The 14389-nt window shown below is 51.5% G+C and overlaps 7 protein-coding genes across 7 annotated transcripts; 4 read left to right on the top strand and 3 right to left on the bottom strand.

The window, feature by feature from the left end:
• Positions 1-794: 794 nt before the first annotated feature.
• On the top strand, positions 795-2105 carry PFICI_04499 (uncharacterized protein; the record flags this gene model as incomplete). The annotated part of the gene is made up of 1 exon (XM_007833080.1): positions 795-2105. One exon carries the CDS (start codon positions 795-797, stop codon positions 2103-2105), a length of 1311 nt encoding a protein of 436 aa, XP_007831271.1.
• Positions 2106-3237: 1132 nt separating this feature from the next.
• Positions 3238-4233, top strand: PFICI_04498 (uncharacterized protein; the record flags this gene model as incomplete). Its single annotated transcript, XM_007833079.1, has 1 exon — positions 3238-4233. One exon carries the CDS (start codon positions 3238-3240, stop codon positions 4231-4233), a length of 996 nt encoding a protein of 331 aa, XP_007831270.1.
• A 927-nt stretch (positions 4234-5160) lies between these two features.
• PFICI_04497 (uncharacterized protein) lies at positions 5161-7659 on the bottom strand (the record flags this gene model as incomplete). Its single annotated transcript, XM_007833078.1, has 5 exons — positions 5161-6843; positions 6903-7252; positions 7317-7404; positions 7483-7520; positions 7626-7659. 5 exons carry the CDS (start codon positions 7657-7659, stop codon positions 5161-5163), a joined length of 2193 nt encoding a protein of 730 aa, XP_007831269.1.
• Positions 7660-9004: 1345 nt separating this feature from the next.
• Positions 9005-9697, bottom strand: PFICI_04496 (uncharacterized protein; the record flags this gene model as incomplete). The annotated part of the gene is made up of 1 exon (XM_007833077.1): positions 9005-9697. The coding sequence occupies one exon, from the start codon at positions 9695-9697 to the stop codon at positions 9005-9007; it is 693 nt and encodes a 230-aa protein (XP_007831268.1).
• A 553-nt stretch (positions 9698-10250) lies between these two features.
• Positions 10251-11498, top strand: PFICI_04495 (uncharacterized protein; the record flags this gene model as incomplete). Its single annotated transcript, XM_007833076.1, has 1 exon — positions 10251-11498. One exon carries the CDS (start codon positions 10251-10253, stop codon positions 11496-11498), a length of 1248 nt encoding a protein of 415 aa, XP_007831267.1.
• A 1038-nt stretch (positions 11499-12536) lies between these two features.
• PFICI_04494 (uncharacterized protein) lies at positions 12537-12779 on the top strand (the record flags this gene model as incomplete). The annotated part of the gene is made up of 1 exon (XM_007833075.1): positions 12537-12779. One exon carries the CDS (start codon positions 12537-12539, stop codon positions 12777-12779), a length of 243 nt encoding a protein of 80 aa, XP_007831266.1.
• Positions 12780-13307: 528 nt separating this feature from the next.
• PFICI_04493 (uncharacterized protein) lies at positions 13308-14105 on the bottom strand (the record flags this gene model as incomplete). Its single annotated transcript, XM_007833074.1, has 2 exons — positions 13308-13980; positions 14068-14105. The coding sequence occupies 2 exons, from the start codon at positions 14103-14105 to the stop codon at positions 13308-13310; spliced, it is 711 nt and encodes a 236-aa protein (XP_007831265.1).
• Positions 14106-14389: the final 284 nt, after the last annotated feature.

The raw sequence follows: 14389 nt of genomic DNA, 5'->3' as shown, positions 1-14389 counted from the left end.
AAATAATACTCTCACGTCCAAATATCGATATTGTCGGTACAGCAAGAATAATGCCTTCATGGTCAATTGTAGACGATTGCAGCCTGCCTAGATATATAATCCAGTCGCCAACACAACCACACACGGTCCTCAAGGCCATGGGGACATTTGCGGTAGCTACTAACACGCCACGAAACACCAATAATAAGCTGCGTAGATCGTTCGTGTCCGGTCATACTGAATCACAAGTCACCGTCTGTGGCTAGATGCATGTCTTGGAAAAGGTCAATGAAGGATGGTCGAACAAGAGGCGGCATTGCCCATCGCGGTGTTGATCCTCAAAAGATTGATTACATGCATTACTGTGGCGGATTGTGCATTTCCGGCCATGAACTTTGATTTGTTATCTTGACGAATCAGCAGCATTAATCTTGAGTGGTGCCATTGATAGATTGAGAATATATGAACAACTATTCTTCTGAAAACGTGGTAAAAAAAAAGGAAAAGGGTTATCCATTCCAATAGTACAAGAATGGGGCCCATGTTGTAAGTGAGAAAAATGGAGTGGACTGCATTATATTTTTCACAAGCCAAAAGTTCTGGCTTGCAGCTGGGGTGCAGAACAGACATCCACAAAACAGGGGCTGGAAGTTCCAGTATTTAGCGCTATGACCATGGATAGGAGCCCGTAGAAGGTACCTAGAGCTTCGTAGCAGCAAGGCTCGCCAAAAATTCCCAAAACCCAACAAAGGGACGTTTCCTCCACGCGAACCCTCTTTTACTACTGTACCGACCGATCCACGGGCACACAAAACATGGCGGAAACGGTTGACTCGATTGTCAAGGGCGCTCCAGCGCCCAACATGGAAAATAGCACGCCCTCTCTGGGACCCAGCCCCGTTATCGTCGCCGGTGGCAAGCCTGGTGACCCCTTGAACCACACGCCAAGCTCGCCTTCCATGATCTATCTCAACATGCTGATCCTCGAAGCTTCACTACGCGCGCAATACCTATCGCTCCGGACGCGCCGGCGCAAGCACACCTTCTTCCTGTCTCTCCTTACCGTCTGGACCTGCGGCTTTGGATACGCGCTGTTCTTTGCGCCGCGCGAGGACGGCGTTGGTGTTGGCGGCTCCGTGTACTGGGTCGTCGATATGGCCGAGAAGGTGTGTTTCATGGCCGGTATCGTCACGGCTCTGCTGGTATGGGGCACGGGAATCTGGGAACGCGGCATCCGCTGGCCTCGCCGGTGGCTCGGGATCTCGAACCGGGGTCTCCGGGGTTTCAACTGCAAGCTGGTTGTCATCAAGAGAGGCTGGTGGGTTGAAATGGTATCGACTGTAGGGTTCTTCTTTACATACGGCGCATTTAGTGGCACATCGGGACACTACCGGTTCGTGGAGCCGGGGATCCTCAGGGAGGTGGACAAGGAGCTCAACTTGCACCATCAAGGCCACCCGCAGCTTCCATTTGTAAGCAGCGACGAAGAACGCGGCGGACACGAGGAGGATCTGGCCCCAGGCGGAGACTATGTAAAGCTCCTTCTGCTTCCGAAGCCCTTTTCGCCCAATTTCCGAGAGAACTGGGAGCTGTACAGGAGCGAATACTGGGAACGGGAGAACGAGCGGAGAGCATTGTTACAAAAGAAGCTGAAGCAGCGAGATAGAGAGCTTGCCAAGCAGCAGTCCAGCTGGTTCTGGTGGCTCCCGGGACGAAGAAGGGTGGAGGAAAAGCCGCATCATAGTCAACAGGTCCCGGAAAAGGCACTGCACCACCGAAGCTCGTCCATTCTCAAGGAGCACAAGCGCGCCAGGAGCGGAAGCAATGCCCGCAGAAGTAGTATCTCGGCGGGCTCGTCTCGCAGTCCCACGCCACCCGTAGAGGTCGAGGAGGCCGGTGTTGTTGCTAGAAGGGGCAGCAATGCGTCCACGTCGTCAGCCAAGAGGGGAAAGAAGAACCTGTCTGCAAGTTCCAGGCCGAAGAGGCCGGGCGTGGAGTCGAGATCAGTGACACCTGATTTCTCCTCACCACTCGCGCAGGAGAGCACACTGTCCCCATCATCGGCAGAAACTGGTAGCGGACGATCGTTGCGACCGAAGCCGTCCCGGTCAAATGTCTCCCGCTGATAGTGGAATAATAGATAGAATGCTGACGTGAATGTACGCTTTGGGGTCACATGGCACTCATTGTATGAATATGAATATAATATTGCTAATAATAATGGACGTGCTTTTGGGATATTTGGTGCAGCCCCAAGAGTACTCGAGATTCTTCTTTGCATCTGCAAGAGTATACTGGTATTGAGAACTACATACAGTACCGTTGTGCATAACTTATAGAGTAAAGGTATACAAACTCAAACTCAGCAGGGATCTCATCCATCTTTACATACTATGCTAGACGGCTCTGCTGGTACTGTAGAGCCATGTTGCCTTGACAGCCCCTGATGGCTGCCTGCAGGTCTATTATATTCCGGCCGTTCAGCCAGCCAAACCAGCAGCCCACTCCACATGGCACACGCACCAACCACATGGGCACTGAAGCTTCCTGCATTAGGCATGTCACTACAGTACCCCCCTTGATGGAGACCACCTAGTATACCATAGGTAGTCCCTCGACGACTGCTGCCTGAGATGCCTAAGCAAGGTACTGGCTTCCTACAAGCTATTGCCTAGGTACATTAGATGTAACGACCACTAGAACCAAGCTTTTAGGTAGTTGACCCTTTCTATTCCCCAAAACGCAATTGCACAATGAGAGTTAGTTCGCGATTTGCGACGCGACCTTTGGACCTCATCGGTACTTTACATTACTTCTTCCCGAATCTCGCGCAGAAGTCATCAGTGCTTCCCGCTCCTTTTCTTTCGGTTCGCCATTTTTCACTCCTTTTCTTCAATTGATCTAGCGAAATCAGTTGCAACTTTCCGCTCATCGAAGCGCTCGTCAATATTTCGCATCATCGTTCTTGCCCACGCGACAGACAGTCTCGTGCGCCCCGCGACGTGCCTGAGCCGGGCAGCTACCAAGCAAGCACCTTGCGCCGCGAAGACTCGACAGATTTTGAGTTGCTGAAACCTTCAGTAGTCGTCTGCAATCACAGCTTCTCCTCGGGAATTATATGCGCCGAGAACTCCTGAGAAATCTTGTCTGCTGTAACATTTATTAATCATTTTTGGCGCTCCGCCCACTCTGCTGTCGCCAACTACCGGATTGCATATAACCCCCTCTCAACGTGACTCTTTCTTCGAACCGACAGCCATGGCGATGGTGGTAGATTCACACGAGCACGAGACGCGAAATACCGTCGTCCCTGCAGCTCCTTATGCCGCTCGTCCACCGAGCCCGCCCAGCATCCTGATTCCCGCCCCGAACGTCAAGGCTAGTCAAGCCATTGTCTGCGTCCCGCGCTTCTCCAACGTCGATCCGCTGACTTTGAGTGCCCCGGACCTCGAGATTATCACCCAAAGCAAGCCCCAAAAGGCATACGACAGTGTCGGTGACTGGACATGGGAAGATCGCCGAAAGGCTCATGAGATCCTCGACTTTTTGTGGCTCGGCCCCTCGACCGTAGCCCGCGATCAGGGATTCTTGAAGGAGAACGGCTTTAGCATGATTCTTGCCGCTCGGGACGCGCGCCTAGCCGAGGCACGACTGTTGGGTGTCGATCGTGCTATCAAGGAGTTGGAACTTTCCGCTGCGACCATTGATGTTCAGGACCTTCAGGACCTGATCCACCGCCTCGACGATGCCGTGGCCCTGATCAACAAGCACATGCTCGAGTTTTACCACAACCAAATCCTGCTTCAGAAGGACTCCCCCAACGGACAAGATAAAACGGTGATTGACAAGTCCAAGTTTCGCCGTGGCAAGGTTCTTGTCTTCTGCGAGACCGGCAATGACCGCTCTGCTATCCTCGTGGTGGCGTATCTGATGGCTGTCTACGGCATGGACATGATTCAGGCCTGCCAGTTTGTCAATTACCGGCGCTTCTGTGTCTCTCTCGATGAACCTTCAAAGCAGATGCTTCAGACCTACGAGGGCTTGCTCGTAGCCCGAAAGACTGTCAACAAGCACACACTTCAGAACTCGCACAATATTTCGCTGGGCACATCGAGAATCACCAAGCGCGGAATCATGGACACAATGGATGATGATGATGATGATGATATCATGCAAGAAGCAGCTGATTTTGAACTCGACCGTGATCGGTACACAGACCGCCGACCATTCGTGCCTTTTGTCGATCAAAACTGAACACTCTGACTGCTCCTCGCGGACTCTATTTCTGCGCTCAAGGAAAAGAAGAAGAAAAACCCCTCGTTCACAACTTGGGCCGTCAATATTAAGATATGGGTAGAGCGTATGCTGTTGACGGCTTTACCGGCACTTTGTTGCATATATTCAACTCGACAGCGAGGATTGTGTGTTTAGAGGTGATGAATCCACATCATTCATGAGTTTCCAGAGGCTCATGACGAGGCGCATCAGAACGACGTTACGCCATTTTCATTTGTCATTGCATTTGAGAGCGTTTGCATCGCATGGACAACAGGAGTTTGAGGATCAGTCTGCCGTATATGTAGACAAGGGAGCGGCGGCCAAAGAGTCATTCGGCCTTTCTGGATGGCATGGGCATTTTCACGGAAATCAAGCATTTATACTAATAACAGCATGAGTCGCTGATCGTCTTGTTTTCTTTTGACTTTCAGTCTGCAGATACTTTTTTCCCCCAATTCTCGTTTTCTTCCCAGCAGATCGGCGACTTGCTTTGCTGTGTCAGGGATTCATGTCGTGCTGGTTTATATTAGTTGTTCCCCCGAGCCGGCCGTGTATAGCACCCCGACACAAAAGAGCTGTACCACTAGATAGCACATGGTAGACGAGATGTCCTGATTTAATTATAGGCTGATCATAATATATTTGTATTCTGAATAAGTCAATGCCCATGGGATCTATTGTCAGGCTAAAAAGTGGGAAACTATAGGCGGGGTGAATCCGAATCATTTTGATGATATGCAAAGGGCTCCTTGACTTTCAAATCGCTACATGTATCGGGATACCAGCGCCTCAACGCCATGCTTGATCACCACTTCTCCGGGTCGTGGAGGACCGAAAGACCTCTCAGTCCCCTGCAGAAGAGAGTTGGCTGCTTGTCATACCTCCAGTACGTCTGGCCGCAGACTATCCGTGGCTCTTCTTCTTGAGTCCGAGGAAGTTTCTCTTCTTCTTCTCCTTCTCTGCCCCAACATTGCCGGGGCTGCTGGGAGCTGGGCTAGCTCTTCCACCATTGGCTGCTGCAGGCGGAGGTCTGCTGGCGGCGCCTCCTCCCAGATTCATCTGACCCATTGCCTGTGTTGGTGGTTGTGGCGCTGGGCTACCGCCCACCCGGGGACCGCTGGGTAATCCTCCTCCTCCCACCGGTCGTCTTTGCTGAGGCAAGCCTCCTGGTACCATGCTCGGCGGCGGAGGCGCTGCGGCCATTGGCGGTGCGGGCCGCTCATAAACATGCGCGGGGGCCCGTTTTGGTGGCCGGTCCATGGGCAGATCGAGTCGTCGCTTGTCAACACCAAGATCGCCAACCTGGCGAACAAATAGTTGTGGAGTAAGCATGTGACTGGTTGCGAGGAAAATATCACGATTGAGCGCATTGCCAACCTCGTAACAGACCCGAGACTCGGAAAATGTGGCACCACCAGCCATGAAGATTATGATTCGTTGCCTATTTTCAGGCACACGACGGCCAGTGCCTGCCCAACTTGGTTTCGCTGCGCGGAGAGAGCCTTGGCCAATGATGGCATCTTCGTTGGGGTCGAGCGGTGGTTTCACATATGGAAACTGTGTCTGATCTAGAGCACCTCGGCACAATTGTTCCAGTAATGGTTTTAGGGCAGGCTGAAATCTGGAAAGCGCATACTCCTCATTAGGGACCATGAGCTTGGGATCAATCGGGAAGACGGGCGTGGTATCGTGCTTTGGTTCCTTCAGACCACGCGTAGTCCGCCCACCTAGAATTTCCAGATTCTGTATAATCTCACCGTCCTGACTCGGCAAAGACGCGTGAGCAAGAAGCCGCTGAATGTCCTCCACAATCACACCGCCTCTGTAGAGAACGTACATGATGACGAGACGAAGGCGGTCTGCTTGCGTAATTGCGTCATCATCCAGTAGCTGGACCACCGACTCCAAAACATTTTTAGGTTTTCTGAAATCTTCGTCCAGGCCCGTCGCCATGGTCTGCTCCGAAGAGGCGATATCCGGTAACTTGTGGTGTTGGAAGATATTCATACATTCTTGAGCCATTGTCAGGTGGAGTGAGTATGTCTCCTTCATCTCCTGAAATTGCGGCAGACCAGCCAGCATGTCCTTGATGGCATTCAAACTGGTTGTATCGCTGTTTGCGTTCGTAAAATGAGGGTTCTGATCCAGAAACTTTTGGAAGTCGCCCATGAGCTTGTCAATGGTATCTTTCATGTGCCGATGACGGTTGTCCACCCAAACTTTGTCCTTATCGCTTAGTTCCATATCTTTCTCCTCGGCCTCTGGACTGTCTTCATTGACAGTCATGTGGAAGGTCGTCTTGCCATTGTCTTTGATTGGGAGTAGATCATGCGCCATGGCCTGATAGGTAAATTCGTGGACGAGTGGAGCCATCAAATCCATGGATCTGTCAGTAACTAGCAGGATACCTTGCGGTCTCGCAGATGGCGGCGGAAATCCCTGATTCCATCGCATATACTCGTCGAGCTCTTCGGATACGAATCTCGCTAAGTGAGAGCTGAGCACACTAGCCTCATGTATTGGAGCCCTTGGCCGATAATATCTGACTTTGGGGAATTCTCCAAGTGCAACGCAGAGTCCAGTAATCTATTGCCATTACATGAGCAAGGGATGATCAGTATACTTGTTATCAGATTTGTTCTTACCTTTTGCGCCAGCTCTCGCATGTGCTTTGCAACCAAGCCATTGCACGCCGGATGATAAAGGACAGGAAAACTCCAAGGATCTCTGAATGTAACGACGTGCGATTCCCGCGGGAAGAAGTCTATCGACAATGTCTCGAAGCCGCCGATCATTTGCTTAGCCAGTGGTGACCCATCGATCCTCCTCCTGAGTTGCGGTTCAAGCACAGCCGTCCAGAGCAGGAAGCTCTTTTTGTATCGCCGCGCCTCAATGTCATGTACGAGACAGTCTACAACGTATGGCAGAGGTGACACGAAGTAGATTGCGTCCATTGTGGGGTTCAGCTCTCTCCTGTCCTCGATGCGCTCAATGTCTGTAGGTACTGTCTTAGCCAACCATGTTCTTTGCTCTCTTCCCTAGTTTCGCTGGGCCCATACTTGCGATGTTTTGGTTGAGGATATCATCTTCTTTGACGACATTATCGAGGATCTTTTTCGACTCTTCGTCCACCACGAGCACTTTCCACTAAATCAGGCAGCACGGTAGTCAGTACAAGTGCGCGCCGCGCTGTGCCGGAAGGTAGGTTTATCTGGACAGACTCACGTCGCCTTGGGTTATGCGCTTGATCGTGTCGATGATGACTGTAAAAAGGTAAGCGTCCATGGTTTAATTACGGTGACTTGACAGTTCCGAAGGCCCAGCCCAGTTGAAGCTGTTCTCGTAGAGGCGTTGTAGGTGCTCCTTACTCTCATGCTGCTCTTGGATGATGGAGACACCCATCTTGGCGCTTCGCCGGCTTGGCAGGGAGGACCGAGTTCAGACTATAGTAGTAGATAACAGCCTTGTGTGCGTGTATCCCTGGACCGCGGTATGCCTTCTCTTTGGCAGCACTTGTGGCAGTTGAGCACCAGGGTGGTGCGATGTGTTCTTGTTGACAAGGCTCCCTACCTAAGCGCACCAGTGTCGGGAGGGCCTAAAGTCGGATTGCAGCTCTGTCGTTCCCTCCTTGGCTAACAATGAATGGAATAGGGGGGTGTCGCAAAACAGGTGGGCGAGCTCGTTGTGAGCAATCTAGAAAGAGATGCTTGGGTTGAGTTGATCGTCCAAAACTTTGTGTGTGGCTTGTCGGTGACGCGCTCTGCTTCCCTCTACCTTTGGACCAGCTGCTTGGGTGCTGCCAGGAGACGGTGACGTTTCAAAGGGCCATAAAGCATGGCTTGAGGTTGGCGGGGTTTCAGTTGAGGGAGCACTACAATGCAGATTAGCTGGGCCTTCACAATGGGCATCAGTGGCACTTCTGGCACCTCTTCCATTTTGGCAGAGCCCCTCAAGCCCCTCCCCTCCCCTCACCTTTTTAGGTTTTAGGCGCCAAGGTGCCGAACAAGGGAGGCCCAGGGGTGGCTTGCAGTTGCTTGAAAGCTGCACCTACGGGTAGCCAGGATCAACCTGCGCAGTGCTTGTCTTTAGCGCCAAAAGAAGCATATGCGGCTCCCTTGTTCTCAATGTTCTGTTGGTGCTTCCATGACAGATTACTTGGATACATCTTATTGCTGCAATTCGGATCGGCCGAGTGTCTTTGTGGGTATCATGATGTTCGTTTGATATCACCCACAGAAATCGACAACAAGTACAGTCTTCCACCGGGCGCCGAGTCTTAATGATTCCCAAGCGACGAATTACTTGTTGGCTCTACTTGACACCCACACGGTCCACTGTCTCGTGTTGCATTGCCAAAAGCGAAAGAACACTTTGAAAGTGCCTACGCTTGCCATGCACCTAGCGTCGTCGTCATACAGACATGATCCCATTCAGGGGTGTCTGGCTTGTGTGTTCCCCTGGTGGGATGATCCGGAATTTTGTATGTAATCAAGGCAAGCTAAAGATCTCCTTACTCCATAATAATGCCTGCAATGCTGAATAAGAGACATGTCCACGAAATACACACTATATTTGTTGCCCGTCTATTGCGCCTCTCATCATTTAACAAGTCTCTTTAGTGCCGGGGGGTATCATATTGTTAAAACAAAAGCCATCAGAATCCACTCCATCCTGACCATTTCACCATATATCGTTACTACGATACATGGCATCTGCTTTACGTAGATCGCATACTGTATATCGTCTCTTATCCACTGCCCAGGTATTTCTCGAGCTCTCCGTTTCCATAGAACTGCCGTTGAAGCCGATCTCTTCGCTTCTTATCCTCGGCAGCCATTTTGCGGACCTTGCCCGCGTCCAGCTTCTGCGGTTTCTCCTTTTTATACGTCTCGAGATTCTTGGGCACCTTGACGCCGATACCAAGGTTATCCCGCTTCTCCTTTGCCTTGATTGGGTATTGTATGCCTTGCTCTACAGCCCCAAGTCCTTTCCTCGAGTCCGGATCCCAGCCTTGCGATTGCAACACCGATAGACCCATGCGGGAGCGATCCAACGCCGAGGGTGGATGAGAATGAGTGATACATACTTGGTGAGCAAGAGAGGCTTCATGCCGCCTAACACTTGGTTTCCCAGGTTGGCTTTCCGTGGGATCCTCTTCCTCCATTGGCAATTGGCATACCTCACAGACCAGGACCGGTGCGGCATCTGGAGTCGATGAGCCCGAGTTTCCATCCTTGGGCAAGACCATCTCGAGGTAGAAATCCGCTATAGACCTCGCTGGCGCTGCCGGCTCCCTCGTCGTGGCCAGCCCGCCGGCCTTGGCAGGCACGAAAGCGATTGGTCTCCGATGCAAGCCTGCACCGAAGGCTCGTTTCGAGTGCAGCGGCATCTCAGCTTCGTCATCTCCTTCCTCCAAATGATCTGTGTGTTTCGGGTCCATTTTGAAGCTGAACTGGCTGCCAAGATTCTGACTGGTAGTGCAGACGAAAATGTGGTATTCTCGGTAGATGAGTGCCTGGCTAGGCAAGATACTGGGAGAGACTGTGTAAAAGTTCTTGCTCTGCTTGATGCTAAAATGGTGTTTTGTTTTCCTATTTGACACTGGCAAGCATGAGAAACGTTCTACCGGAGTTAAGGTTTGGCTTTATCGCTGATGCGCCGCTGGAGTCTGGACGGAGCCGCCACTTATGAGATCGATGGGCGCTAGAAGCTCGACTGTGGAGGCCGAAGCGGCTGCTCCTTAGCCCCTGTCGTAACCATTTGTGCTGCCTTAGCTGCAATGTGAGCAGCAATTTTTAGCTCCGCGCTGACGACAACCGTTCAGCCTCCAGCCCTACCTACCCTGCCAACCTGCAGCACTCTCCCAGTCTACAGGGGAGCAGAAAAGTTATGTGTTCAGGGGGCTTTTAGAACTTGCAACTCAACCATGGAAAGATAACACTCGACACAGTACACACTCTCCTATTCCATCACCGCTCCAACCGACGCCCATCATGCCTCTCCCATTTCTCGAGAGCGTCATGGCCGAGGGCATCCCGGAATGGGTGCCCGAAGCACGGATCCTCATCACGGCCGCCGTGGTCATTGGCCTGTTATACGCGATCAAGACTTACAGCGGCGGATACATCAACATGTCAGACAGAGATATGCATGGTCGAGTCATCATGATAACGGGCGGAACATCGGGGATAGGTGCTGTCACTGCGCATGATCTGGCAGCGCGTGGTGCACAAATCATCCTTCTGACGCGACTGCCGCCGGGCGATGCTTTCCTCGCCGACTATATTGGCTCCATGCGCAAGAGCACCAAGAACCAGATGATTTACGCCGAACAGGTGGACTTGTCTTCACTCCACAGTATCCGACAGTTCGCAACAAAGTGGATCGACAATGCTCCTCCAAGAAGGTTGGACATGATTATATTATGCGCGGCAACCCTGACACCGCCAGGAGGAAAGAGGGTGGAGACCACCGAGGGTATCGAGGAGACGTGGATGGTCAATTATCTGGCCAACTTCCACCTCTTGGGAATACTGAGTCCAGCCATACGAGCCCAGCCATTCGATCGAGATGTTCGGATTATCATTGCAACATGCCCCGCCTACATATCAGCGCCGCCTCTGAGCACTGCACTAGACAAGAAGAGCTGGTCACCTGGTAAAGCTTATGCGCGGAGCAAATTGGCCATGATGGTGTTTGGCCAGGCTTATCAGAAGCACCTAGACTCATACAAGCGGCCAGACGGACTGCCAATGACCTCGAGGGTTCTCTTTGTAGACCCAGGTCTTGCACGAACTCCCGGTATGCGACGCTGGATAACCCGTGGTTCGATCTGGGGTCTCTTTCTGTACGTCTTGGGCTACTTTTTACCCTGGCTCTTCCTGAAGAGTGCCGAGATGGGTGCCCAAGTGCTTCTGCATGCCGCTCTGGAACCCAGTCTAGTACGAGGTCCTGGCGGCAAGTTGCTCAAGGAATGTATCGAGGTCGACTTTGCCAGGAAGGACGTCAAGGACGAGGCAATGGCCGAAGAACTTTGGAAATCCAGCGACAAGCTCATCGAAAAAACGGAGAAGGAACAAGCTGCCCTGCGAGCTCTTGAGAAGAAGGCCAAGGAAATGAAGGAGGAAGAAGACAAGAAAGCTGAGCAGGTCAAGGATATTGAGTCTCTCGTGGGCACCATCAAGAAGGGCAAAGAGGCGGAGAATGCCAAGTCGAGAAGAAATCGCAAAAAGGCAACTTGAGGCTTATAGCTTTGCAAGAAGCCCCCTTGAACACGTTCTCAGGCTTCAGCAGCTTGTTGAGTCGCTATTCAGAGGCAAACCCGGACTCCAACGACTCACAAGCGCCATCTTTCGGCCAAACACTGCCTTTGCCAATGATTTGGCACTGATCACACATACGAGTACTCCGAAGGCGTGATCCGTAATAAGTAGGAGCAGCACGCTGTAATGTCGGTCGTTGAGACACAAGTTACTGTTTGTTCACGGTGCTTGATTGGCGCCGGGCTCTTGATGGTGCCATAACCACACACAATTTGAAGGCAATATTTGTCGTCTCATGGGCATAACTATCAAAATTAAAGCTGTGGATATCAATCTATAGACGATAGACTCTAGTGGTCATATTTGAGCTTGAGTCATGGTGCTAATGTAACATGAATACGGTATACCTAGACTATTGCACTTCTATAGCGATCATATACAAATTAGAGCACTGCCCCCGAGAAGAACTGGAAGCCCACTGGTGAAGAGGCTAACCTGTTCAAGGATGCAATGATCATATACATGGAATATGTAGTTCAGTCCATTGACTGATGCTATGCCAACCAATAATGTCAACCTGATACTATATTTGATCGACAGTTCTGTATATGGTCAGGCTGTTGCAAGGTTCTACGGATTAGATGCCGGTTCCCCACTCTTCGGGGCAGCTTTGCCTAGATTAGGTGCAAGCTGCCGGGCAACCTGCGCCGAGGTATTGGCATTGAATATGAATGGCAAGCTTCCCCGAAGCTGTCAAGTAACCGACGTCAGTTTCGTGACCTACAATAACGGGGGAGAGCGGTACGAGCTAGTCTTGGAGCATCACCAAAAAGAGTTTACTCCTCTATTATCATCGCGATTGTTATAATCTCGCTCATTTCAACGATTTCAACCAAACACTGATACAAGATACAAGACAAACTTATAAGCCGCACATCCATTTTTATTCAACATCTCCTACTTGAAGTAATATAAGCAAAGGAGGGAGAAAAACAAACCATATCTCCCGCACACACAATGACGCACCCCATCAGAGTGCCTCCGCCGCCGGTGCAGGCCATGAAGCCCACCATGCCGGTCCTCCAGGGCCTCCAGGCGTCGGCCGAGGCCGTCGCGCAACAGTACGATGCCGCGACACGGCATCCCGTCTTCTTTAGCGACGCCATTCAGAGGGTACCTCTATTGAGAGGAGACAATTCGGCACAAGCAAGTCCCGTGGCGCTCGGGTATGGATATCCCAAGATGGGACCGAGGCTATGAAGAGAGTCTTTGAGCATCGCGATAAGGGAAGGAAAGAAGGCATACCTCGAATGGGATACTGCGAAATTTGAGAGTGAATTCGATTTCAGGAGTTTATCAGCCATTACTCAACCTGCAACTAAACATATATTCTTGATACCTTCAATCCGAAGGGACGACGAAACGATTTGATCACGAACGTGGTAGGATAATTAAGATAGGTGGTCGCCGGAATTACCCCGACCGTGATGGAAACAAGCCGCAATTAGATGTACATGTATACTACCATCCAAAGCGCCATAAACCAGGTATCACTTTAACAAAAGAAATTGGGCCATCTTTGACAACCTTGGAATCCGCCAAGTTGATGTGTGTTTGTGTGTCATCTCGGACCTGAAAATTGAATCATCATGCCCTGAGCCTCGTCTTCGCACTCGTACCGTCTTGCAGGGTATTGTACTCGCTGTCGTGCTTGCTTTTCGTCGTGTTCTTGTTTTCACAAATTCCCCGAATTCACTCTGATAATAATGCTTCACCAAGCTCTTTGGATTAACCAAGGGCATTCTTGACGGCAATCACAATGGCCAAAATGATGAGCACCACGACAAATACCAGCATGGCCATGAGCTTGACATTCTTCCACCACATTTGCCTCTTCAGCCCCCGGCTCCGGACACGGAACTCGCGGGCACTCCCGCCTAGGCGATCCGTCTTGTCAACGAGGAGGTCGATGCGCTCGCCCCGTTCCAACAAGCCCTCGATGTTCTTGGTCATGATGCCGCGGACGTCGTCCATCTCACGCTGCACGTTGCTAATGGCGTCCTGCTGCCCGCCCGACGTGGTGCCATAGTCGACCATGAGCTTGCGCAGCTCGCCGTTAAACGAGCCGGCGCCATAGTTTGGCAGGTTGGCAAAGTCACTGTCGGCGAACTCGTCGAGGAAGCGCTTGCGGATCTCAAATAGGAAGCCAAAAGAGATGCGCCGGCCTAGCGAGGAGTCGGCAATGACGAGAAAGGTCAGACCACCTGCCGACGGGTTGCCTGCGTGGGCTGACGGCGCCTCGGACATGTAGTGAATATGGTAAGACCCATGAGTGAAGGTCATCTTCTGGGACGTCTCATGGCTGATCTTTGGCAGGACCAGGGAGGAGAGAGACGAGGTCTGGCTCGAGGCGCTGGTCGTGCATTCTGAGAGGATGGTGGTGTTGTGAGCTATACATGCGCTACAATGTCCGGATTAGTGTACATGGTCATCGCTTGCAGCAAAGCACCTGATTAGGATATCGCAGCTGGAACAGGAGAAGCCATACTAGTACAGCGGCGTTTTTGGGGTTGACGAAGACGCCATTTCGACAAGAGTTGCGATCTCTGATATCTCGACGTCGTATGACTAGTGTTTTGTCCGAATGGCTGCCCAAATAGGGCTGATAGGGAAACCTAGGTAGGTGTACAAGACTCAGAGGCAAAGGATGTATCCAGAGCAATGTCGTCGGGTTCGAGGAGGTTCGAAGAAAAGGGAATCTATGTCGCAGCAGCACCGACAACAACGAATTTACTGGATTTCAAGTTGAGTATGATCGGAGGACAATGTTGCTCCCTTCTCTAGGTGGGTAGATGTATGGATGCTAGGCA

Source organism: Pestalotiopsis fici (assembly GCF_000516985.1).
Source record: "Pestalotiopsis fici W106-1 unplaced genomic scaffold PFICI_Scf_3, whole genome shotgun sequence".
Classification (NCBI taxonomy): domain Eukaryota; kingdom Fungi; phylum Ascomycota; class Sordariomycetes; order Amphisphaeriales; family Sporocadaceae; genus Pestalotiopsis; species Pestalotiopsis fici.
This window is presented reverse-complemented; position numbering and strand designations above follow the sequence as displayed.